Source organism: Ambystoma mexicanum, chromosome 2q, assembly GCF_040938575.1.
Source record: "Ambystoma mexicanum isolate Mex_15411 chromosome 2q, UKY_AmexF1_1, whole genome shotgun sequence".
In the NCBI taxonomy this organism is placed as follows: Eukaryota; Metazoa; Chordata; class Amphibia; order Caudata; family Ambystomatidae; genus Ambystoma; species Ambystoma mexicanum.
This window is the reverse complement of record NC_090924.1, coordinates 1,002,712,065-1,002,739,759: the sequence shown is the minus strand read 5'-3', so window position 1 is coordinate 1,002,739,759 and position 27,695 is coordinate 1,002,712,065. Positions and strand designations below refer to the sequence as shown.

General features: G+C 48.5%; 1 protein-coding gene across 2 annotated transcripts in view; it reads left to right on the top strand.

Annotated features, from left to right (window-relative positions):
- IGF2BP3 (insulin like growth factor 2 mRNA binding protein 3) overlaps window positions 1–27,695 on the top strand; it is a 1,445,925-nt gene that overhangs the window by 513,539 nt on the left and 904,691 nt on the right. For both annotated transcript variants that reach the window (XM_069648320.1, XM_069648321.1), the window contains 2 exons: window positions 5,417–5,468; window positions 5,560–5,623. In XM_069648320.1, coding sequence (XP_069504421.1) covers window positions 5,417–5,468; window positions 5,560–5,623 — 116 coding nt within the window. The remainder of the gene's footprint in view (window positions 1–5,416; window positions 5,469–5,559; window positions 5,624–27,695) is intronic.

Here is a 27,695-nt window from a genome sequence, read left to right as displayed (position 1 = left end):
TTCCCATCAGCTCCAGAATCTCCATAGCGAGAAGCTGATTGCATGGCAGGAAACCATGCAGCGTGCAGAGCCAGTCCCATATGGTTGAGCAAGGCAATAGCTCTGTTTTGGGGGCACCAAAGTTCTCTTCAATCAGGGTTTGTATCCAGGTTCAGTCCGTAGTTTGCAGCCCAGGGGCAGCCTAGCAAGTCCTCTGATTCAGGCTTCGTCGACCAGAAGTGGCCCTTGAGGGTCCATGGTGCCTGCCTTAGCAGGAGTTGGGCTCAGCAATATGCACACAGCTCTCCCCTTCCTTAGCAGGGAGCACTGTGTAATCTAGGGGCAGTCGGGGTGGACGGCGGCCTAGATAATCGCTGCCTGTCCCCGCAGGAAGTGCTAAACAAAAAGCTGGGCTGCGGGGCCATTACTTTTTATCCGGTAGTATCATGTATTATTTTTCCTGTGGTGCAGTGTGTAGCGATGTCCTCAACCCTCTAGTTTGACGGGTGGGTCGTTTTAAACTGCCCCACCGCGGCATGCTGCTTTTAACATTGTTTTGTTTGAAGACACACGGAAAGAGGGTCAGGATTGTTCCTCCATATTTATCCACATGGTGGGGGTTACGCAAAAAACACATAGAAACATTTCTCTATCTGTCCAACTGGATGAGACTCTGTTTATCAGGCTGGTTATAGAAACCAAGCCAAATTGGATAAGCTGTACTAACTGGTGGGCATATAAAAAGAAAAACTGAGAACGGAAGGCGCCCTGGGTGGCAAGCTTCAAAGAGTGCAAGGACTGCAATAGAAGACAATCTAGACTCCAGAAGCCACAATAAAGGAACATAATTTGTATGCAGCGTTTCAAAGGCCAAGAGTTAAGGCAAGGCAGTAAGGCCACGGGTGACTGTCAAAAGCAGCTAAACGTTGCACATGACCAAAGCCATGAACCACCACCACCACCACCACCCTAGATGCCAAGTTGCCACATGTCATGTGTGATACCTTAAACCCATCCTGGCTTAAACCTTTGCATCCTTGAACTTGTAGGTACATACTTACAATGGGCAAAACGAAACTACAAGTCCCAGAATGCAATGGGAAAACCAAAAACTGGCTTGGTGTCGAGCACAACAGCGCAACTTGACAGCTATGCCGCCAGAAGCTTCCTGCCTATTATTAAGTCACAATTTCTGATTCAGTGCCTCACCCTGGATGGAAGTAGGCCTGCAAGAAGTGCAGAGAGAAGTTAACTTAAAAACAACCATTGAATTTTGTCAGGGACGCCCAAGAGTTAGGTGGCAGAGAGCGGACTACTAAATCTTTATAACCCACAGGCAACTGTCTCATTCAGAATGTGGGCTTCATTCAATCAAACTGGTAAATTGCTGGAAGTTAGATTTCAGTGATTCATCAACGATTAATTTAGGTCTGCCAGCGAACAACCACCTTCAAATATCTACCCAGTTTCATGAACTGAATCTTCAAGTGGCTCCAAAAAGAAACCTGCATAACGTTTGAGAAAAATGCTCAGCATTAACTAGATCAGGCTCAGAAGCCAAGCAAATTCACATTAATAAGATGGAACTCGAGGGGTTTCGTCCATCTGTTGAATAACGATCTTAACTCACCCAATGCCTTTATTCAAATGTCGCGGCTCAAATTGGTTGCTACATCGTATGCTATAATGTATATTGGAATCCGGTGGGATTACCGATGAATGCTTCCTAAATGCTCTGAGTGATCTGATCAATATTATTCTTTTAGCAACACTGTGCACACATTTGTGATTGCAGGAGACTTAAATCTTGATTGTATATCTAGTAGCAACAAAAATAATTTAATTCTAACCAAAGAATGGACACCATTTGTGAAACAGCACAATCTTTTCAGACTCAATGGAGCATTCAAATTAGATATCCCCCGGGTTCGACGTGGCACAGGGGGAATTCTTCATCTATCATTGACTATATGTACATGAACTGTAGTCTTTTTTCTGATGTGACAGATTTTGAAATTGTCAACTCAAATTTGAGTGATCACAATCCACTAACTGCCAAGTGGCTGTTTCGCATTGAGTCCAACTTGTAGAGAGATACATTTCATCATGGCCAATTTAATGTTAATAATGCGGGCAATAAACTCTGATGGACGGGGAAGGCTTTGGATCGTCTCTATGCACGATTATATCACGAAGTTAAAAAAGCCTGCCGAAACTCTGGCGACCCTGATATGTTACTTCTATATGATTCAAGCCATCCGTCCTTCACTACCTACTGCCATGTCCAAATTTACAAATCGACCGCCCTCATTACACGCTTACGATCCTGAAGTCAGAAATCGAAATAACTTATTCAGACTAGAAAAGAGGGAAGCGATGAAACGACCTGCTAGCACTCCATATAGTCAGCTTTCAAACATCAAAACCAAATACAGAAATTGGATTAAATTTAGACATGCAACATTATTTCACACCGACAGCCAATTGCTACTGGCCACCATTCATAAAAATATCGCCAATATTTGGTCACTTCTTAATCCAGCCACTATCGGGCCGCAAGCGATTATCCAAGCTAATGAAGTTTCAGGGGCCGATTGGATCACCCACTTCTCAGCTTTATCCCAGATGGAGGAGTTTTATTAGATACCATCAATCGCCCGACGAGTTTTCATCTAAACTTCCACCTGGATGAAATTTGCTTCTTCATCAAGAAGGCTAGTCGTTCTGGTGCTTGTGGGCCAGACAGCTTGTCCAATAAGATGTTGAAAGACCATCCCGAAATATGGTCGCAAATCTTGTTTCAAATTTTCACCATCATTATTAAAACACACTCTTCCCCCTTCCTGGACTCATTCAATCATTGTCCCCATTTTTAAAAAAGGGAACAGGAAGGGCCCTTCCAGCTATAGACCAATAGCGTTATTGGACGCCCCTGGGAAGATTTTCTCTCGCTTAATTTTGAGAGTTTCATAAGTGGACTACGCAGGCTCAACTTAATGATCCCTTTCAAGCGGGCTTTGTGGCAGGTATAGGTACCATTCCTAATATTACTTTAAACACACTTCTGAGTATGCTGCACGAAAACAGGCTTTGTTTTTGGCCTTTGTTGATTTCAAAGTCGCTTTCGATTCAGTTGATTTCTTTTATATACCAAATTAGTCAAATGCAATTGTCCATCTTCTCTGATAACTTTAATAGTTTTGCTTCACACTAATACCTCCATGCAGGTTAGACATTGGGGTGGGGCGACATGACCGCGAAATTTAGTATGCATAGAGGATTGAAACAAGGGTGCATTTTATCCTCCTCCATATTTAATTTCTTTATATATGATCTGGGTGTCGCCTTAAATCAGATTAGAAGCGACTCTCCTAAATTGGGCCCATTCAAAATCCCCTACCTCTTTTACGCAGATGACTTAATTCTCATCTCAAAAACTCAGTGGGTTGCACAAACTCTTAGACGATCTCGAGAATTATGTGGACATGAATTATTTAAAAATAAACACGAATAAAACTCAAACAATGGTCTGTAAGTGGCATTCAGGTAGTAAAGTTAAACCCTTCACGTGGAAATTGCACAATATTGCCCTTGACAAGGTACCCATATACAAATATTTGGGCATATTGATTGCTGATACATCCTCAAACCCAGGCCATGATGTAGAAATTAAGGGCAAATTACGATCTTTGGATGTCCAGACGAAAATATTAAAGGGCAAATTCGGAAAATTCACAATACACGTGCTAACCTACTATTTGCAGAAGGTTCTTCTGATCCTAACCTACGGGTCGGAAGCACAAATTCCAAAAAATGATATATGGTGGGACAAATTAGAATCATCCTTTTGGAAACAAGTCTTGCATTTACCGTCATGTACTCCATTACCATTGATCTGTTTCGAATTGGGCTCCCTCTCTATGTCCTCATATGTCACGTGGAAATATTGTGCATTTTTTCGGAAATGTCATCTTTCACTTAATCGTACAGATATTTTAGGCAAAGTTGCCTCATCTGCTAAATCGAAATCAGGCATTCTCTCAAAAATAGTGTGGTTTCACTTTGAATGCGCTAGCTGACGCATCAATCTCGTTGGAGCTACTATTATCTAACGAAGGTCGTGCGAAAAAGAAAATCCATCAACATGACTGGTGAGTCAACCAAAACCGATGTTTAAACTACAAGGACTTCAAGCGAAATCTATTTGGCCACAAGCGCTATAGAATCATGGTTGATTATCTGACTACATTTCCAGGTCCAAGACTAGGACAGAAGCTTCTTCGCTTCTGCCTGAATCTAAGGCCAACTTTAGACGTTTTATCCCGCAGAAACCTAATTCCAAAGATTGACAATTATTGTCGATTTTGTAAAGTACTTGATCAAAAAGAGACATTGGAACATTGTGTGGTTTATTGTCCTCAACTGAAAGCTATTCGCAAGATGCAATTTGAAAACTTTTTTGAAGAACAAAATATGTACATACAAAAGGACATGTGGCAATGCATTTTCTCAACATCTCAGCTATCCATAAAGATAGCCACTGTACAATTTTTGGATGCTTTGTTTCCTGATAACCTGATTTAAGAACTGTTAATACCACTTATCTGAAGAGTTTTGTCAAAGTTAAATCCAATTGTACATTGCTGAGGCCATTAATTGTGTTATTTGTTTTCTCGCTTAATTTTATTAGTAAAATCCATTATAGTCCTTTTTTTTTAACTTTTATTTTTACTTTTTTTTTACTTACGAAAGATAATTTTAAGGTCACTTTTATTGTATTGTAATTTTGTATGTTGTGAATATTTGAAAGGTTGATTGTATCAACCTAACAAATTAAAAAGAAAAAAAAAATGTTTCTGTATGGTTTATCTTTCTCTTCATGCCATTTGCTAGGCTTGCAAGTATTGTGCCTCAGTGGCACTGATACCACGACTGGGTCCAAGTGTGGCGATTGGGGGTTTACATTTCCCATCTTTATCACGAAATCTGGAGAAAAAAATTAACCTTTATTCCTGGTTTGTTTGAGTTTCTATGGCAGTGCAGTTACTCGAATGTATGTCTTAACACTACTTCAGCTCTTAGCAGCTTGTCCGCGAAGCTATGCAGTGATTACTCTGCTCTCCAGGCACATCTATAGACTGAATGCTGATCGTAATGTGTGACCGATACCACGTGGAAGAAAGCCAAGCTGACCTTAATTCTGGTTGGGAAGAATGGGTTGGTGGGATAGGTGTGGTAAGGTGATGGAAGGGAACGTCAGTGTACACTGATCAGCGGCCTCCTTTCAGTTTTATTACAATTAAGACTTTGTAAATGCATATCTTTTTTGTTTTTGTGTGCTTGTACTGGTACAAATGTATGATCTCTAACAATGTGCGACTATTACGAACTTTCAGATTTATTTTCCCCCACGTCTTTTTCCCAACCGTTCTCACAGGTACTGGATAGTTTGCTGGCCCAGTATGGAACAGTCGAGTCTTGTGAGCAAGGTATTGGTGTTATGTGTTCATCTTTTCATTTTTTCCCTTTTGAAAATGGTAAAGTGCTAATTGTTACCTTTTTTTACTTTTTGAACTACAGTGAACACTGAAACAGAAACTGCCGTTGTGAACGTAACCTACAGCAATAAAGATCATGCTAGACAGTAAGTGTTTAAATCAAATACATTATTCTACACTATACTTTTCTTTTTACAATTTCTTATTTCACGCTTTGTACTTTCCAAAAGGAGGCCTCGTACACTTCACCTTGAAATAACTCGTGTGTTGATGGTATACATTTCTGAATTGCATTGTAAATGTTTTAAACAAAGATAATATATCGGTAGTGTACAGGGATTCCTTCTGCCAAAGGCAGGTGTTTTTTTTTTTTTTTTTGTGCATAACCGGACATGTGGCTGTGCCCTTTTTGGCCAAAGCCCCCTTCGTTTTCGGGTATAGCTATGCCACTTTTGAAGAAGTCCTGCACCCTTACATGGGGGTGAAAGGTCATGTCCCACCACCACCAGCTGCAGGGAGGTGGGAGGGAGATGCAAAGGCGTGGGTCAGAGGTGCCATATATAAGCCAATCTCTAGACCTATGATACGGAGTAGACAATTGCTGGGTAGCGGGGAGTGGTACCATTCCCCTTTTTATGGTGAACCATTACTGCTATGATTTCTATAACCGGCTACAACTGTGTGGCACGATCAATATTTTTGTTTCAAAATATGTGAATCTTTATTATAGGGCTATGCTCCATACAGGTCTGTTAGGCAGAAACCTGTGCAGTTCCCCCTGGGACCACTGCAAAAGATTTAAGACTACATGTGTTTGGCAGTAAACCCACTTGGTAGCAGTCTGCACCACACAGATTCACTTGGTAGCTGTGGCTGAGCAGTCAGACTTCCCTCAAGAAGAGTTAGGCAGTATACAGAGTATTCACAATAGGTCAAAAGAACACAGAACAAGTAAACACTGACCAGAGCTTGGTGTAAAGGATATAATTATTTAAAACCACATCTAGAAAAACATACAGGCACTAATGTTAAGCAGTTAAAAACACGGTCACTAAAAGATATACACTCCCTTAGAAGAATATTAAACAAGTCTTAAGTAAAGCCCCACTTAGTTTCAGACAGCGGTGAGCGCTTAACGCAGATGGCACTCTAATAATTCGTTTTAAAAGGGAGAGAAAAGCAGAGTATAATTGAAACAGATCCCAACACTTTCACAAGAACACAACAAGAGAGGAGGGCAAGTAAAACCGTGAAGTTGGACTTCAGAAGGCCGGATCCACTTTAAGAGGATCATAACGAAATGTGTCCAAGGTCACACGGTTGAAATGCACAAAAGTCGTGTAAAGGTTCAGAAGGAGTTAGACCAAAAGAAAGGGACCAGTTGGAGGGTCAAGGCGGCCAGCCCAGTCCAGAAGGTTAAGGGGTTATTATTACCTTGTAGCAATCTTTAGAAAGGGAGGCCTGGCGGACACAGTACCTTAAAGTGGTGAGAATACTCCAGCGGGGGCAGTTCCTGGCAGCGGATGCAAGTCGGTGCTTCGTCCGGGGGAAGAGAGGATCTCGTCGGGGAGGAAGACAGGAGTCCGTTGCACTGCCAGGGAAGAAACCAGCCGCAGAGTTCTCGGGTAAAAGGAGCGGTCCTTTTATTCGCGGTCCAGTGGTAAGTGGCTATCTGGTTGCCGGGGTGCTTGGCACAGGCAATTCGACCACAAGACGTCCTAGGATGCAATGAACTGTCTGCTTAAGTGCAGAACCATGAACAGTTAAATTCACTTATGTCATCCCCGGTTTTTAAAATTTTATTTCCTCTACTGAAGCCATGGGGGCTATTAAGCATTTCTTCATGTGTACTGACTCTAGATTTAGGGATTACTTATTTGAAATAACAAATGGTGGGGCATCTGGCATTAACCAGTACAGCACCTTTGAATATTTTTGTATGGTTGGGGTTGGTTTGCATTCTGTCTGGGCTCTAGGGTAGCTGTAGCGATTTCGAATATCTAGGCCACATTCAGCAACAGTGTACCACCAATAAATAAAACCAGCATTAATACAAATCAACAGTTTGGGCTTTTTTTTATAGACGCTATTCAGAATTGTTTCACATTACAGGGCCATCATGCCTTACATTGGAGAGCCACAACCATGGCTTTCCCACCTTCCCCCCCATCAAGGGGAAGATTTGTGCTATAGAGGGAGTTGTTTCCAGTCACCTGCCAGCAAAATCAAGTGCAAAAAAGACAAGTACCAGAATCCTCAGAGCTAAATAACTTGTCACACCTGAAACAGAAATGCAGACCCTCCTGAAAAAACAAAGACTCAGCCTCCCTGAAGATTGATGAAGTCATGAAACCGTGCGTTAGGAGGAGAAGCTAAAGACTGGTAACAGAGCGCCTGCCTTTACATCTTTAAACAAGTTATAAGCAGGTCGGCTACTTTGGCCACCCCTTCGGCTTTCTGTAAGAATTACTGTTTGGACGCCGGCTCTAAATCCGACGCGGCCTTCGGACGGGCGGTTCTAAGGAACTTATTTGCTTAGAGTGTCTCTTCTCCACCCTGGGGCTACATTCAGTTGTAATTGCACATGCATATGGAGGAAAGGTGATGGGACGCAAGAGTAATTGGGAGTTACTCACCGTAGTGATTAACGTACTCTTAGTCCTTTTTCCCCTTTCATCCATACGTTCCACCATCCTCTCCCTAATACTGGTGTAATTAGGCAATGTTAAATATTGTCGATGCGTCAATGGGGACTGAGTGGTGCCGGTGGGCAGAGTCGGGGTAATGCATGCTCCTAGGGCCGCACCTCTGCAAGCCTCTTAATTTAAAGGGGAAGAAGGTTTTTTTTCTGGTGAAAAAGGTTGTCTCCCGTCCCTTGGAATAGACGACCCCCCCCCCCTCACTCCTCCCCCCCTCCTGCAGTAAGGAGGTAAGGGGATTAAGGACTAAGATTAAGTTTCCTGCGAGTAACTCATTTTTATCTACAAAACAAAAATATTGTTACTAATAGTATTCACATTTTATATAGAAAAGAAACACAAGACCAGTGGTGTACATTAATTCAGGCCTGTGTGCTGGGATGAGTTTTTGCTAAAAGAAATAAAGTGGCTGGATCCATACTTGGTTACGTTTAATTATAGTAGAAACTACTTTATAACTTAATCCCAACCGATGGCCGTTCAGATGCTTTTGCAGGTAGAAATGGCTGCTATTCTGATCTAGATGAGCAGCTAAATAACTGCAATTAACATATTACCTTTCCGACAACTGTTTTTTGAAGGCATAATAACATTTTATCATATACATGTAACTGGATTTTCCCTAAAAAACAATTTGCTACTCGCCATGGTTCTGGCATATTTATCCCTCCATAAATTCCCGACAATGTGTAGGCCGCATGTGCTTTATATGCCAATAGTTTTGTATTCTCGCACAGATGGCTGAGCAAAAACTACAAATTCATGTCACTATTGGTTAAAAAATGGTGACTTGCTTCCTCGGGTCACTCAACCAGCCCCCATAGTCATTCCTCCCATGGCTCTGGCACCACAGGCCCGAGCGCAGCCTCTGCTGGGCTCCTCAGATTCTGGCTCCCCTGCCTCCCACAGTACAGGCGGTTCCAGGTCCGGTCTCCACAGCGCAGCCCACGGTGCCCAGCACTCCTCCACCCGCTCCAGACTAGCCGGACACTGTGGTGGGCACAGACTAGGAGGAGGACCATGACGCACCATCGGCACAGAAGGCCTTCCATGACAGGCTTGCAGGTTTGGCAGAATATTTGGGCCTTCCTCAACTGGAGGTCAAGCAGCCAGAGGAGGGGGGTGTCTTGGTAGAAGTCCTCACCCTACACCCCCTACTGAAACGGGTATCCCGATACAGAAAGACGTCGTGGCTCTGGCCAAGAAGGGGTGGTTCAAGCCACTTTCGCCCCAACCTGTCAATCGGCGCCTCAATGCCAAGTATACACAGATGGAAGGGGGGGATACGCTATTGTTATCAATGGAACCCTAGCCGCATTCTTTGGTAATCGCTGCAGTGTCGCTCTGCTCTAAGCCTCAGTCATCCTCTGCCACCTCGCCCTCGGCGCTGCTAGGCAAGGAGAAGATCTTGGAGGTGTACGGGAAGAATCTGTACTCGAACGCCTACCTGCACTTGCGTCAGGCCAATGCTGATGACATGCTGGCAGCCGCTACCCAGAGGTTGTGGCAGGAAATGGCAGATTTCCTTCTGTAACTTCTGGTGCAGAGCCAGGCACGCTTCAAAGCGGGTCTAGGAGAAGCTAAGCTGGGAGCGCAGGACATCATGGCGTCCACAGTGGCCCTCATTGATACCTCTTATGTCTGTGGCGATGCAAATGGCCCGACAAGGACGGCTTGGCTTCGGATTGCATATTGGACCTTCCTTTCAAGGGTAGGGACCTCTTCCACTCTACCACAGACGAGGAATTGGATTGAACAGCTCAGGAGTGCAGTAGTCGATTCCATGCCAAAATCGTGGTGGCCACGGGATCCGCTGGGGCATTCATATGGTATGTACGGCAGAGGACTAGGGACATATTTACCTCCTCGCCTGCTAGTTTTTCAAGTTTCAAATGGGGGGGGGGGGTGCCTCTGGGTGTTTGTACCAATGTGTAGCATGTTGGGCCTGTGCAGCCATCCAGTACCGGGTTAGATTAGGGGCCGTGAAGCCCCCACCCTTGTAGGGGAGAGTCATATGTTGCCACTTCTTGCGAACCACACCAGAATGCCACAAGAATTGGCACACGCAGAGTGTAGTTTCCTGAAGTATTAATTCCCAGGCCAGATCAGGACGTTTTCGAAAATATAGAGAAGCTTGGGGACCGCTCTAATTTTAATTGGAGACAGTTTACCTGCTAAGTAAAGCGGGAGGTTGTGCCACCTGGCCACTTTAGACTCTACGAGTTGTGCTGTAGCAGTGTAGTTGTCGGCCTGTAGAGAAGATCTAGATAATTATACCTGAACCCCCAGATATTTGATGCTGCTTTGGGACCAACTGAGAGGGAATTCGCTTGTCGGCTGTTGGGTCGCCACAGTGAGTGGGAATATCTCCGATGTGGAGTCATTTATGGTGAAGCCTGACAATGTGCCTATTTTGGTAATGTCGCAGATAATCTGGTCTAAATGTGCGGACGGGTCCCCGATGTAAAGGAGTACATCATCCACATATAGTGATATTATTTTCGGTGTCCCGCAGTTGTACGCCCTTGCGAGTTTCGATCTCTGACACTATCAGCCATGGGCTTAATGACTAGCACAAATAGAATAGGGGAAAATGGACTACCTTGGCGAGTGCCCCCGTGAAGGGTGAAGATGTTAGGGAGTTGACCAGGACTTTAGCTACAGGATCTGTGTATAGTAGATTAATGTAGGATATCATGCTTGGACCGATCCCCATTTTCTCCAGCACTGCCCACATATATTGCCAGGACACCATGTCAAATGCCTTCTGGGCATCTAGTGTATCCGCGACCGCATTGGCTTTTGGATCAATGGTGGACATCACATTGAAAAGCCAGTGGATTTTGAGGGCTATTGAGCGACTGGGAACAAAGGCGCTTTGGTCCGGGTGGACCAGGTGTGACATTATGGGGAGAAATCTGTTTGCTATTACCTTAGCGAATATTTTGGTATCTGTATTTGAGTGATGGGGGGCCTGTAGGATCCACATTCGTCAAGGGGCTTACCCGGCTTTGGCTCTATTTGGCCCTTTACCATTCTTTTCTTGCTTCTTACTCTGAAGCCCCACTCTGTCCCACCCCTTCTGCCCCCGAGCCCCTTGATTGGGCCTTGTAGACCTATTTCAGACACTTTCAGATCCTACTGGAACCCTGCAAAAAAAGGATTGTGAAAGGTACAAAACCAACGCCCTAACCTCATATATCACAAGAACACAAAGGAACTACCAGCAACCACATCAAAACATAGATGATGAAGTAGAGTAACTCATCAACCCAACAATTGATCTAATTGACAGCCTCAACTACGAAGCAGACACCACGGATCGCCTACCAATCTGCGACAACACAGAAGCAGCCCAACCGAACATCCACAAGACAAAACAAGGATCAAAAAAAAAACCTAACCACCTCCAAAAAGAGCCACTGTAACCTAGTCAACAATAGATCTGTCCAAACATGCCACAGAGGTCTACAACCGCCTGTGTGACAGAGGTAGCAACATCTTATTCATAACCGAAACATGGCTAGACAACTACAATAAGTACTCCATAACTGCCTCCTGACAATTTCAAGTGCTCACAAGCAAACTGGAAAAACAAAAGTGGACTAGCGATGGCATAAAAGCAATACCTGGAAATTAAAACTGAAGAACCACTAAGCATCAAGTGCGAATCACTAATCCTTCGCCTAACTACAAACCCAAAAACAAACCTCAAATTCATTCTGGTAGACAGACCACCGACATACGATAGCAACCTTTTGTAGACTCCTTCACTGAAGCCATCACCAACCTAGCCATCGCACAGGAGAACCTGATAATACTTGGAGACTTCAACATCTAGTTTGACTAAGAAACCGCTAACACACACATCACTATCCAAACAACTGAAGACTATGAATATACATCAATTAGTTAAAGGATTGAGGCAGGACATACACTAGACACAATCTTTTCCAACGAAAACCTAATCACCGCACCACCAATACAGATCCTCTGGAGCGACCACCTAATCATCTCTTTCGTAATCACGCTAGCTACATCAACAACCAAACAACCCAACAAACTGCCAACATCATGAAAAGAAACTGGAGGACCATCAAAAATAGCAATTTAGTAGAAGTAATGGAAATCATCAAATCACCAAACCACCGGCAACAACAATGGACCAAGCTCACCTTGGCATTAAAGCAGAACTAGTTTGCAAATGGATCACCAGGACATAGATGAAATAACATGGAAAAACTATTCATCCCATCGCGCAAAAGAGCGACAGCAAAATGGTTCAGCCCGATTCTCAACGCTATGAAAAGAAATAGCAGGAAGCTTGAACTAGAATGGAGAAATAGGAAGGACCAGGTGAAGAAACTTCGGTTCAATGACAAATCGGCTTGTACAAAAAGGACATCAAAAAGGCCAAAAAGATACTACGGCAATTACCAAAGCCACCAACAATCAAACTGTTTAAAATAATAACGAAATGAGCAATCCCACTGGCTGCAGCAACACTGATACTCTCACTAAAACTATGCAACGACCTCGCAGACCACTTCAATAACAAAATCGGCACTATCCAACAGATCATAAAAAGCAGACCAAGCAACTATAACACGCAACCTATACAGCCAGAACAAGCTCCGAAGCGGCAGAGACATTTGTCAAGCTAGTAAGCAATAGCAACAATGCAGGGTCCCCCCTGGATCCCTACCCCCAGACATGCACAAATCGATCCTCTCACAATGAACACCTATGGAATACTAAAAAAACCTCTTCAATCAATCCTGGTCAACAGGGAAAGTACAGCGACTATTAAAATTGACCTACATAAAGCCGCTTCTCAAGGACACAACAGGCAAAGGGGAGGACCTCTCAAACTAGAGACCAATCTCCATCATCCCATACCCTGCAAAACTACTCCTAACGTACATCTATAGAATAACACAATTCTTAGAAGAACATCTATTTTGAAGTACTAGGTTGAAGTAGCCACACATACTGAGGAAACTCACATTGATATTTGTGCTATAACTTAGGCAGCAGGACCATCTTTAGAGTTGGCGATTCCAATTGGATATAGCATCCTAAGGATAGATGGGAAAGACGGTCGAGACAGTGGAGTCACCCTTACATTTAGATCAGAACTCCATATATGGGAAACCAAAATAGAAGACCTACCAGGATCAGAAGTCCTGGCTGTTAATATAGGGAGCAGCCCTGAAACTACCCTTCACCTATTACTTATCTATAGAGCTCCTAAGAATGATCCAGATTCCCTGACCAATTATGTAATCGGGTCTTACCGATGCTCAAACCCAACACAAAAATAATGGAGAACTTCAATCTGTGGCTTGACTGACGCTGACGCCAATGCAGGGCTATTAGAGGAGGCACTTTTGGATTTGACAACCTAGTTAACCAGCCTACCCACACAAGGTAATATCCTGGACTCGGTGGCGACACACATTGTCATGGTCTCATCGATGGCAATCTCACCATGCCCCTGGTCAGATCACTTTTGCATTTACTTCCACCTAATCATTAATAACCACCCTATCTTGAACAAATTTCAATCGTGGTTCAAGCAGGGTCATGGGACCAAACAGCCCTCCTGGACATTAAGTCCAAGCTGCTAGAAAGAATGGGCATTAGACTCTTATCACTGCTCATGATTGTAAATCTTTCTGCAGCGTTCTACCTGGTGGACCCTGATATATTGGCCACCAGGTTGAAGGATGTTGCTGGCTTCTCTGGCCAGGGGTCCCAGTGGATGATATCATTCCTGAGCCAGAGAAATGTAGAGTGGCAAGTTCGGAAGCAGAAGCTAAACCAGTTACCTTAACTTTTGGTAACCACAGGGGGCATGTGTTTCGTTTTTTCTACAGAGCATATTCGTGGTTCCTTTCTTCGCCCCTTACGGAACAGAATAATATTATATACCCTTACGTCCCGTCCCCTTTCCTCCATAATGCATGGGCGTCCCTTGCGAGGGATGGGAGACGGAGCCTTTTTCACCAGAAAAATCTTCTTCCCCTCTACATTTAGAGGCACGCGGAAGCCCGGCCATGGGAGCATGCGCTGCCCTGACTTCGCCCTCTGGAGCCACACCCCAGTCCCCTTTTCCTCGTTGACGGGAACGGGCCGAATTCTCCAGAGCTCCTGGGTTTGGCTTTGTCCATGTAATTCCACATGTGGATTCTTCCTCTATCTACTTTTGTCTTTTATTAATTAAGTACTGGGTCCTCAGACCCGACATCTCCTCCCCAGCGCATGTCGACTTCGACAGGGTTCAGCAGGTGCCCATCCTGCAACAGGCTCTTCCTGACTTCAGACCCCCACGCGCTCTGCCTATGTTGCCTTGGTCCAGACCACGGTTGGCAAGCCTGTTCGGCGTGTGGCTCGCTGTCCTCGAAAGCGCTGAAGAACAGACTAGCCATCTGGAAGGAGCTCTTTCAGCGGTCTCCTTCTGAGGATCTCAAGAACTTTGTGAAGCATCGATCCAGGCCTGAGGTAGGGCCTATATTTTCATCCGCACCTCGCAAGGGAGACTCTTTCCCAGGGACTCTCCTGCGTGGGAGGACCTGTCGGGTCCTTATACCAACACACGCACCGAGGCTGTCACAGCTACCGGCCTCCGGGCTGAGGGGTCCCCGGATCATCCCGGTGTCGGTGTTGAGGGGCCGCCAGGCTCTTACCGGGCTTGCGCCCGAGGGACTCCGCCCTTGTACCGGCATCATGGCCGAGGGGCTATGCCCTGTTACCGGCAGTACGTCCAAGGGGACGCCTGAATGCAGCTCTAACGACCCCCCAGGTCGAGGTTTGTACACCTACCGTGCCCGAGGAGAGGGGCAAGTTACGCACCTCACAGATTAGAGACTTGGCAGAAGCCGTCCCCAGTGAGCCGAGCAACACATCGCAGCCACATGGTAGGCAGCTCAACAAAATGTCCAATGTGTTGGAAAGGGACACCCATTCGACACCTCTGCAGGAATTTGGCAAAGAACGAGTATCGAGGTGGGACTGGCATTAACCAGGTACGTGGCCTACGGCCTTGCCTTATGCGCAAGGCCGTTTTCCCTTGCGTCTGTATGTACAGGGTCGGCAGCAGCCTCAGCTGCCTTTAGCTACCCCGTCCGTGCCCTCCTCCTGCGGCCAGCGAGGACCGGATCTTCGAGAGTTTCCTCGGTCTCATGAAGTCTTCACAGATGGGGGCTTTCATCAATGACGCAGTCAGGGAAGTCCTTCCCGATATGCGAGGGCACCACAGACTCCTCCGACACCTCTGGCCCCGGCTCAGCCTCCTCCGGCTCCTCAGCCTACTCCGCAGGCAGTTCTATACCAGCCTCTTGCCGTGGTCCCAGTGCCGCAGCCTCTGGCCCCAGACACTCCACCTCCACAGGATCCCCCAGACCCTCCGGATACTGACCAGGAGGATCCTGACACACCCTCGGCCAGGGCCTTCCACAAACGTCTCTCGGGCCTGGCGGAATACCTGGGCCTGCCCCAGCCCCAGGTAGAACAGCTGGCAGTGGGCGTTCTCGCTGAAGTCCTCACGAGGCGCCCTTCTGCCAGAACGGGAATTCCACTACAGACCGACGTGGTGTCCCTTGCCAAGAAGGGCTGGCTCAAACCCCACTCTGTCCAGCCAGTCAGCTGTAACGTGGACGCCAAATACAGGCAGATGGAGGGGGATACACTTTTGCTCTCTTCCCATTCTCGGCCACACTCCTCGGTGATGGCTGCGGCATCGCTGTACTCCAAGCCTCAGTCGTCTTCGTCATCTACGACGCTGTTAGGCAAGGGGGATAAAACCTTGGAGGCATACGGTAAGAAGCTGTATTCCAATGCTTCCTTGCATCTGTGACAGGCCACCGCAGATGCCATGCTGGCAGCTGCCAACCAGAGATTATGGCGGGAAATTGCTGACTTCCTCCCCGCCCACTGCCAATCGCATTTTAAATCGGGGCTATCCGAAGCCAAGCTCGTGGCTCAGGTTGTCATGGGAGTCCACCCTGGCACACATTGATACCTCTGGACGTGCCATCTGTATTGCCACGGACATGAGAAGGATGGCCTGGCTCCGGACAACCAACATCAACCCAGATGTCCAGAAACTTTCTATATCTGCCCTTCGAGATCAGTGACCTCTTTCACTCCAGTACAGACAAGGAGCTGGACAAAAAACAGCTCTCAAACGGCTAAGTCTTTATCCATACTGACAAAGACCACGCCCAAACCATACTCCCAGTCTCAGCAACGCTCGGATAAGGGTCGCTCATCTGGAGGCTTCTGTGGCTTCCAGGAACTGAGGCCTAGGCAGTCGGAACACTCGCTGACCCCCAAGTTGGTGCAAGCAACAAAAAAGGGGTGTGTGGGGGAGCAAGGGCTTTTTCCAGTCCCCCTCTGCCTCTAAGGGTAAGAATACTTGACGCACCCCTCTGGGTCCATATGTCGCCAGTGGGGGGGCAGGCTTGCTCTTCACGCACACTTTTGGCGACAGAATTTTGCAGACCCCCTGGATCCTGTCGGTAATCTCCTCGGTGTACCGTCTTCATATTCCTGCCTCCCCTCTCTTCTCCTTTCCCTCCAGTTGGGACAGCAAATCTTTTGGCAGAGATTCGGTTGCTCGTTCTGAGCCAGGCCGTGGAGGAAGTCCCAGCCTCCCTGCGAGGCTATGGCTTTTACTCCAGGATCTTCACCATTCAGAAGAACCAGGCTGGCCTGAGAGTTGTACTGGACCTTTCCACCCTCAACCTCTCCTTACCTCTTCAGAGGTTCAAGATGGTTACGGCAGCCTTTATTGCGGAGACATTGTGCAGGGGAGACTGGATGTGCTCCCTTGATCTGAAGGACACTTATCTGCACGTCCCGATTTGGCAACCCCATCGTTCTTTCCTCCGGTTCAGGATCATGGGCTGCCATTTTCAGTACAAGGTCCCCCCTTTTGGCCTCAACTCTGTCCCCAGGGTCTTTACCAGACTAATGAATGCTGTTTCAGCCCTCCTCAGTGCCTCCATATATACCCCTACCTAGACTGGCTCGTCGGGGCTACATCTCCAGAAGCAGTTCACCACTCCTCCCATGCACTGATGAACACGCTACACAACCTGGGCTTTTCGCTCAATCTCAAGAAGTCACAGCTGCAACCCACGCAGTCTTTGACCGTCCTGGGCCTCTTCTCCACGGGACACGTGCTCTGAGAGGGTCTTCCCCCTCGGAGGACAATATCTCGGCAATCAGGAGGGCCACGTCCCACTTTCTCAGCCGAAACGCTACTTCGGCTTGGTGGTACCAGCATCTCCTGGGTCTTTTTGCAGCTGTACTGTTGGCCATCCCCCACACAAGACTCATGATGATGATGATTCAACTCCATTTTGCACCATTGTGGAACCAGGAGTGGGGCTCTCAGGCTGAAATTATCGAGATCCCCATCGCTCTCCACCCGGACCTCACATGTTTGTCCAGGGACTGCAACCTGCGGATGGGCAACCCCTTCAGGCACCCTGTCCCTCAGCTGACGATTACCACAGACTCCTCCTTCGAGGGCTGGAGAGCCACTGTGGAGGATCTCTCGGTGCATGGCACATGGACCCGTTGAGAACAAGAATACCACATCAATTGTCTGGAACTGAACGCCATCTGGTTAGCGCGGAGAGCCTTCCTCCCACGCGTCAAGGGAAGTGTTGTCCTTATCCAGACAGACAACTCGACCAGTATGTACTAAATCAACAAGCAGGAGGGGGTGGGGGGAGGGAACCAGGTCCCCCTCCTTGTGCAGACTGGCGATCAACATGTGTGAATGGGCCTTGGAAAACGAGATGTTCCACACGGCAATCCACCCTCCGGGGGAAACCAACTTGGAAGCGGACAGGTTCAGAAGGTGGGGAGAGGACAACTGTGAGTGGCAGCTGAACGACCTTGTTGCACAGGAAATCTTCCACAGATGGGGCCTCCCCCAGGTGCATTCTTTGCCACCAGGCACAACAAGTGCCCTCAGTTCGCCTCCCGGGCACGGGCAAAGCCTAGGCTCCCCTGGGCGACGCCTTATGGATCCAGTGGAACGGCATGTCGGCATACGCCTTCCCGCCCACCCCACTGATTCACAGAGTACTTTGCAAGTTCAAGGAGTCTCACCAGCTCAGCGTCTTTCCGATAGCTCTGTGGTGGCCAGCCAGGCCATGGTTCTCTGAGCTGCTCAGCCTCTCGGAGGTTCCTCCAATCCAGCTCCCGACGGGCCCAGCACATCTTCTGACACAGCAGGGGGCAAGGTTGTCCACCCTGCCCCTCAGAAGCTGGCCCTCGCAGCGTAGTTCCTGAGCAGGTGATGCTCAGCCACCTCAACCTATCCTAGGCCAATCTGGAAATCATACAGGGGACTACTGGCAAAGCTACAAGAGCCCAGTATAAAAGTAAATGGACCAGGTTCTGCCACTGGGCGCACTCCAAGGATATCGACCCATTGGCCTGTTCATTGGACGACGTGCTGTCATTCTCGGCACACCTCTCCAAATCTGACGTGCAGGTGGACACCTGTCAGACATACCTCAGCTGTGGGGGCCTACAGGAATTTCGGAGGAAGGGGTCTTCTCCTCAACCAGATTGTCAGGAGACATTTGGCCGGACTCGCTAGACTCTACCCGCCCATCAGGAAACCACACCCCGTGTGGGATTTGACCCTAGTCTTGGGTGCCCACGCGCACAAGCCATTTGAGCCTATGGCGTCCGTGGACATCGGGCTATCACCATCAAGACAGCCCTGCTAGTCGGCCTCACTTCAGCGTGAAGGGTCAGCGAGATCCAGGCTCTAGTCGATTGAGCCGTACACTACCTTTCACAAGGATAACGTGGTCCTGCGGACCCATCCGGCATTTCTACCTACAGTGCCATCAGCCTTTCACTTAAAAAAGGAGATTGTCCTTCCTACATTCTTTGCTGACCCGAAGGACGAGCCTCAGAGTTCTGCACTGCCTAGATGTCAGGCGTGCCCTGAAATTTTACCTGGACAGGACCAAGGGCTTCCTCAAATCAGATGCCCTGTTCATCACCTGGCAAAGCTATCAGGCTTCCAAAGTCTCCATTTCCCGCTTGATGGTCTTGGCCATCAAGGAAGCGTACAAGGGTCAGCATAGATCCCTTCCGGCAAACGTGCATGCCCACCCGGTCAGGGCCAAGGCAACGGCCATCGCCTTTCCGCGCAATGTCCCCTGGAGGGTCATAAGCAGGGCAGTCACATGGGCCACTCCATTGGCTTTCTGCAAGCATTACTGTTTGGATGCTGGTTTACAGGCGGTTCTCCGGAACCTGTTTGCTTAAGGAGTCTCCTCTCCACCCTGGGACTACAATCAGTTGAAATCGCCCATTCAGTATGGAGGAAAGGGGACGGGACGTAAGAGTAATTATAAATTATTCACCATAATGGCTAACCTTCTTAATCCATTGTCCCCTTTCATCTATACGTCCCACCACCCTCCCCGCACCCCAATAATCTGGTGATGACCAATGGTAAATCTATTGTCGACGTGTCTTTGGGGACAGAGGTGTGGCGCTGGAGGGCGGAGTCAGGTCAGCGCATGCTCCCAGGGCTGCGCCTCTAAATTTAGAGGGGAAGATTTTTCTGGTGAAAAAGGTTGTCTACCGTCCCTCACAAGGGACGCCCATGCAGTATGGAGGAAAGTGGACTATGGACCAAGAGTATGCTAGTCACTACGGTGAGTAACTTTTATAATTCTACAAACTATGCAGATGACGGTGTCCTGCCTGTAACAGGAATACATAGACGATGAAACAATCAACGGCATCTATGACATCATGCAGAAGTGAATGGTTCAAAACCATCTGGCTTTAAATGATAGTTAAACGGAACTGATAGTCTGTTCAAACTAGAAACTGGCCAAATTAAGCCCTCTGTTTAGTAGCTTTACTATAGCAAACCACAAGCTTGACTTTCTGAATAAAGTAAAAACATTAGGAATGATTCCAAGATGGCGGCTAGTAGGGAGTAGACGCACCAGCCGTGCGCTCCTGGTCTTCGGGCAAAAATAGAGAGGTCCACCGCCCCGCTATTTGATGGTAACCCCCTCATGGCTGAGGAAGAGCTCCCGGCACCTGCAGGAGTTGACAACCGAGCAGAATAAAGGAAAAAAGCTGCCTCCCGGCGGTGTTTGCTTCGGCCCAGAACGGCCTGAGTAGTTGGCAGGGAGTCTGCATCCCGGTGCGCAGAGCCCAGGGGGAGGCGCCTGGCGGGCTCTAGGTGGTGAGCGGTGCCTCGTTGGTGCCGTCTGGCTCAGGGTGCCTGGGCTCGGAGGCCGAAGCGGAGACCGGAGGCCAGCGATTGGAGTGCCGGGAGCACGGGGGACCTAGCAGCTGTGGGCGGGCGTCTAATCTCGCAGGCAGGGGAAAGAAATCCTGGCCTGGTGAAGCGGCCGAGGACCGGGAGGAAGAGCCCTGCAATAAAGATCCGCGGTGAGTCGGGATCTCACGGGGAGGCTCTAGGAGGAGCAGGCAGGTCCCCGGCCACCGGAGAGAGCTTTGTACGGAGTGTGTGGCGGGAACTATCCCAGCCACTCCCGCAGCGGTGGGGACATAGGCGGAGGCGGCATCCATCAGGGGTTGCAGAGAAGCCCAGCTGCTCCCATACTGGATCCATCACGGGTGGGAGGCAGATGCATGTAAGAAGCCCGTGGTGCCTCCTCATCCTAGCGCTCCAAGCACAGCGCCTGCTAAGCTGCCTAACCATATTCCATTAAGTGTTAAGATGGGTGCTCATGGAACATTCTAGGCTGTCTGAAACTCCACTGACTGCATAGCTGTTTCTTGGGACTGCAATTGTCCGCTCCCCCAGCATCTAATCCCGCTCCCCACTTGGGGCTCTCTGGCAGCTTCACAATGATGGTCCTCTGAGGGGAGTGCCTCCAGGGTATAGCTGCTACCTTAAGCATACTCAGCGGCCCAGGAGGGGTCAGGTCTCAAGGGGAGGTGCGCGGCGCTTGCCTGCAGGAGGAGGTGCGCAGGCAGACTGACCGCCGCGGTGATACCTGGGGGAGAGGTGGCCGCACCGGAGGTAGAGGAGCTAAGGGAAAGCTAGAGCCGGATCCCACTCCGCATGCTAAAAACTGATTCGATGGCCGCACGGAACAAAGGGAAAAGCGGCAAGTCGTCACAGCACTCACGGGATCCACAAAGCACCCTCCGCTCTCTGTGGTCAGTACAAGACATGGGAGAAGGTTCGGAGGGCAGTAACTAAGGAACAGAGGGGACGGGGCCCGCTGAGGAGACGCGGATCTATCCCTGGTCAACAGACAGGACTTTCTGGGCGAGATCCAGGCCCTTCATTCCAGTTTGGCTGGGACATTCCAGGAGCAGTTTCAGCTTATGCGGGCAGACCTAAATGAAGCTCTTGGGGAGATCAAGTGGGATCTAAGGCAACTAGGGTAAAGGACTGATCTTTTGGAAAGGGGGCTTCAGGAATTGGAAAAGGAAGCCACTGCTAACAGTGAAGCCATAGAGCGCCTTGATGTGGCAACCCAAAACCTGGAGGTTCAGATGGAGGACATCGAGAACAGATCTCGGAGGATTAACATAAGGCTGAAGCTGCTGCCGGAATCGGTCTCAGACAAGGACCTGAAACAGGAGATCCAGGGCCTTTTCGCAGAAATTCTAGGGGAGGCTGCTTCGGCAGTATTGAACTGGACCGTTTTCAGAGTGGGCAGACTCTCCAAGGGGCCCTCCCCGAGACCAAGGGATGTCCTTGCCGCCTTTACCAGATACGCCCAGAAGGAGGCAGTCCTCCAGGCGGCGAGGAAAAAAGAACCAATATTGTTTGAAATCCAACAAATGGCTTTATACCATGACCTGGCAAGCGTCACCCTGATAAAGAGGAGACAGATGGCGCCGGTGCTGAAGGCACTGAATGAGCGCGGTGTGCGCTACAAGTGGACCTTTCCATTTGGCCTTGTTTTTGACTGGGAGGGCCACGAGAAACGGATGACATCTGTCCAGGAGGGGGCTTATGTGTTGCAGATTGACTTAGACGGGGGTCCCCTCCGGCGGTGTGTGACAGGTGACAGGTCACAGGCAGCAGGCTAAGGCAGAGGGTGTGGGAGTGGTCTACAATGGGGGACAAAAGGCGGAAGGGACCTAGAGGGAATGGTGATTTGTCTAGGGTGTGCGGGAGGGATCCTGGGTAGAGTGCGGGATTGGTGGCAAAGGGTGCGTTCTTTGTTAAAAACTCAATGGGCAAGGGGTGGTGGACCCGTTAAGGCGACAGAGAAGCTCAGGAGCTAGGGGTGCAACATACTGGGATCAGAAAGGGCAATGAGGCCTGGTTGGGGGGAGGGAAGGAGCGCGGAGGGAGCGGCTGCTGTGCTGAGCTGTTAAGTGGGGTGGGTGGGGGGGGTCTCGCTGCAGTTGGGGATTCAGGGTGGGAAAATAGGGGGGAGTTGGGTGAAGGTCCAGCAGGCAAGTTCAACTCCATGGGAGCAAGACTTGGAGGGAGGGGGTAAAAGGGGGTAAAAGGGTAATGGGAGCTCAAAACTTCCCATTGAGGGTGAGAGATGGTGGGGTGTAGGGAGAGACCTGATATGGGTTCTGACCAAGAGATGCGCGCTAGATATCAACTCAGTATTCAAGTGGTTATCTCATAATGTCAGGGGGTTGAATTCCCCTCTTAAGCGTACGAAATTAGAGCAGTTTACCAGGACCCACAGACCAGATGTCTTGGCGATCCAGAAAACCCACTTGCTGCGGAAGGACCAGCATCGCCTGCGGTTGAAAGGTTACTCACAAATATTGTTCGCATCGGGCCCCACCAAGAAAGGGGGAGTAGCATTGGCATTTGTAAGGGGGATGGACATTCGAGTGAACAATACCCTCCGGGATAAGAATGGCAGGTATATCATGGTACGGGGAGAGTACATGGGCTCTTCATACACAATAGCTTTGGTGTATGGCCCGAACGTGGGTCAGGATCAGTTTCTTCTGGAGACCCTGGGCACTTTACAGGATTTTGCGAGGGGCCAAGTGATTCTAATGGGTGATCTTAACCTGGCATGGGATAGGAGAGGTGACCGCACGCAACAGGTGAGGGGTGGTAGCTTCACCTCAATTAAAGGAACGGTGGGAGGAAGCAGGTTTGCGGGATGTGTGGAGAGCACTACGGGGAGAAGAGGGGTTCACATTTCTCTCAGATGTTCATAGAACTCAGTCTAGAATTTACTATATATGGGCGTCGGCAAGCCTGATTGGAGGGGTGGTTTCAGTAGAGGTAGGCCACATGGGGATAGCGGACCATAAGGTTGTCCAGATTAAACTCCGGTTGAAGTGGGGGTGGGGGGGTGTAGGCTGGGGGTGTGGAGCTGGAAATTCCCAGAGACGCTCTTGAGGGACCATGTGACGCGGGAGGAGATAGATAGTAAGATTTGAGATTTCTTTGCGCCGAACAGCAGCATTGATACAAACTTAGAGATTAGGTGGGATGCGTTCAAAGCTACCCTGAGAGGGGAATTAATCGCTCTGCAAGTGGAAAGGAATCGATTACTGAGGGGGGCTAGAGGCACAGTTGGAGGGTGAAGTCTAGGCCGCCAGAGTGCGTATGGAGGAGAACCCCACTAGAAAGGTGTACAAGGAGTATAGGGCGGCAGAGGGCCAGTTGAGAATCCAAAGGACCAAAAGGTAAAAGCGGCTATGCTCCGGGTTAGACACAGATTCTATGCCAAGGCCAATAAGGCTGATTCACTTCTAGCGCGTCTTCTGAGAGGGAACGGAATGCTATTGTGGCCATGAGGGATAAGGGGGGGGGGGAGACTCACTCGGACGGAGGTCAAGGGGAGGTTAGCAGAGTTTTACGAAGTACTATACTCCTCGCAGAATCCGGCACTGGGACCACAGAGGGATTTCCTGGGGGCCCTTCCGCGGCTGTCCAGGGATGAGAGGAGATAGTTAGGGCGAGACATCACAGAAGATGAGGGGAGAGCAACTATAGCGGCTCTTCCCCGTGCTAAATCTCCGGGCCCAGATGGCTACCCAGCGTCGTTTTATAAACTCTACTCCCATCTGTTAGTTCCACACCCAACACAACTATTCAATTCATTTGGGTCCAGAGGCGGTATAACCCCATCTATGGAGGAGGCGAAAATAACACTCGTACACAAGGCAGGTAAGGACCCTGAATAGTGTGTATCGTATCGGCCCATTCGCCTCATAAACACAGGCGAAAATATTCACTAAAATATTGGCCAGGTGGCTGGAAAGTAGGGGTGTCACGGTATTAGGTTTATGACGGTACGATAACCTTCTTGCCAAAAGACGGTATATCATGGTTATCGCGGTATAGCAGGTGGAGTTAAATAATCTTAACAAATATTTTCTAAAAGGTCATAAATTGACAGATTTAGCATCATAAAAAAAACCAGGCACCCAGGGCCAGAATTGGGCATTTCAACATAGTTTCCACTGAAATGCCTTGCTTCCACCAAACACAAACACACGTGTGGAGAGGAGGGAGGGGGCCCTGCTGCAACTGACAAAGCAAACTGAATAGCTTTTCTTAAGTGGTAATTTAGGCTTTATGCTCCCCCACTGGCTACTGGTGAAGATGAACATGTTGTCATCTTGATAACCTGCATGCCACCGATCAATGGAGGCTGATGGTAGTATACGCTTGTTGCATATACACACACAGACGCACTCTTTACGTTACAGCCTTTAGTTTACTTGCGGGCCAAAAGGTGTTCAGTAATTACGGACATGTTACCCTTTGGTATGGCAGCAGGGAATACCCACAGAGATGAGTGAATTTCGCAGTATGACTTATTATATGTAAATTCAATGATAGAACCAGGGAAATACCCCATTGCCATATGTTTAGAGAACATTATCCATTATAAATATATAAACCCCAAAGCCGCCAACCCAAAGTAAACCCCTTTCCTTCTTGGCACTGTATCTATTCTTCCTATTGCTAACATATTGATTTTGTGTCGGACACGTGTGGTTTATGGAATGGCATTAAAAACTGCTCCAACTGAAACTACTTGGCAGACGGCACATCCAACAGTGCAAGACCAAGACTGTGCAGCACTTGCTTACTGCAGCCTTTCCAAATCAGATTGAAAAGCACACTTTACGGTATGAACAGTATAACGGTATAAACAATGTGACGGTTATTATTGTTCAATTAAGTGGTTCACGGTATCTTTAACGGTATACCGTTATACCGTTACATCCCTATTGGAAAGGTACCTACCTTTGCTGATCCACTAGGATCAGACAGGGTTTGTGGCTGCGAGACAGACGGCTGATAACATCAGACGGGTGGCCCACATTGTCAAAAAAACACAGAAGACTACCACTCCGACGATCCTCGTAGCGCTCGATGCTGAAAAAGCGTTTGATCGGGTGGAGTGGTCGTTCCTGCTCCTGGACATGGAAACAATGGGTCTCGGGTCGGAATTCATCAACATGGTCGCGGCAAACTATAAAAACCCCAGCTCACGGATCTTAGTTAATGGGGAAGAATCGCACCCAGTTAGACTTCGGCGGGGAACGAAGCTGGGGTGTCCCTTGTCCCCCCTGCTCTGCTATACATCTAGAACCCCTGTTAATAGCCATAAGGGAGACGGACAGGATCCAGGGTGTATCATGTGGGGGATACCAGCACAAGGTCGCGGCATTCGCGAATGATATGTTAGTCATGTTGACACAGCTGAAGGGGTCCATCAGGTCATGCATAGAAGTGCTGACTAAATTTGGGGAGGTATCATGGTTGCGAATCAATTGGCAGAAGTCCGAACTGATGAATCTATCCCTTGGGCAGAACAAGGCAAAAGCATTGAAGGCACTCTCCCCGTTCAAATGGAGCCCTGGTGGGTTGCGATACTTGGGGATCCGGGTAACCCCTTCCCTGGGCGGCCATTATGGTGGATCTACCCCCCCCCCCATGTTAAAGGCAATTAAAAAGGATATGAGTAGGTGAAGCGTCCTTAAGTTTCATGGCTAGGGAGGGGGGCAGCATTTAAAATGGTGATCCTTCCCCGCATACTATATCTGTTTCAGGCGATCCCGCTAGCCATTCCGCGGGCTTCTTTAAGGACTGTGTGGTCAAAGAGTTTCTGGGAGGGTAAGAGGCCACATGTGTCTTGGTGCCTTCTACGGCGTCCAAAGGCCGTGGGGGTATGGGTCTACCGGACTTTAGGCGATATCATGAGGCTGCACTTCTCCGGGTGATTAGGGAATGGTTTGCCGCAAGCTATGAAAAGCATTGGGTAAAAATGGGCAGAGCAGTCGCCCGACATCACCTCGGTGAAGTACTATGGCTTCCCCGGAGGCTGAGGCCGCCTCATATATACTGGAGTGATATTACGAAGGGGATGGTAGCCACCTGGGACAGGGCAGTGGAGAGGCGAGGATCTCATCCTTTCCGTCCCCGCCCATCTTCAATAATGGGGACTTCTCGCCGGGGTTGGAGAGAGGAGCGTTCCGAATGTGGGAGGAAGGAGGATGCAGGACAATGAGGGATATGTTTCACAACCAAATAGTGAAGACATTCGAGGAATGTAAGCTGCAATTCAGAGTTGGTGAGGGGGAAAGGATACTTTCAAATTAGACAATGGGTTATGTCAGCGGAGGCCAGGAGGGCAGCTATGCGCGATCTAACTAAATTTGAATGATTCCTCCTGACCCATGATGGTTCTAGGGGTCTAATATCGGATCTATATAAACTTTTAGAGAGCATGGCCCCGAAGGTCACCTGGCCGTAAATGAGGGGATGGGAGCAGCAAGCGGGGGTGGAAATGGATAGGGAGGATTGGGAGGAGCTATGGAGGTTAATCCCAAAAGTGGCCAAGGCGTCCCAACTACAGGAAGCATGGTACAAGTATATTTATGGATGGCATTACACCCAGGCCCGGTTGCATGCAATGTACCCAACGACTTCAGGGGCCTGTTGGAGGGACTGCGGGGAGGTGGGCACAGCTATTCATATTTGGTGGGACTGCCCGCATATAAGGTCTTTTTGGCGTGATATTGCACGCGCCCAATCTTCCCCAGCAAAATCTCGAGGGTCCTGGGCACCCCCCAGCCCCAGGGCTGAAGAGAAACGGGTGGGGAAGAGAGGAGACGGAGGAGCCCCAGGCGAAAGTGGTCTTCACCTTAGCGGTGATGGGGCTAATTGCTCAAAAATGGAAGAGCCCAATGATTCCCACAGAGCAGGACTGGTTTAGGAAAGTGTGGGACATTGTTTCATTGGAATGGGCCACATATGCGGCGGAGGGGAAATTGGAAAGTTTTGCTGCCGACTGGGGTGAGATACTGGATTATCTAAAGGGGGAGTTCAGGGAGCAATGGTGCCCCAAAGACTAAAGCTGCTGGACGTTCATTGTTGAGGAGTTGATAGGTTTTCAGAACTAAAGATTTTATTTACGCTACGACGGGTTAGAGGGGGGAGGGAGGAGGAGGGAGGGAAATGTGTTTTTTAGAATTTGTTCTGTTATATATGCTGAAATCAATAAAAAGATGTTTTAAAAAAAAT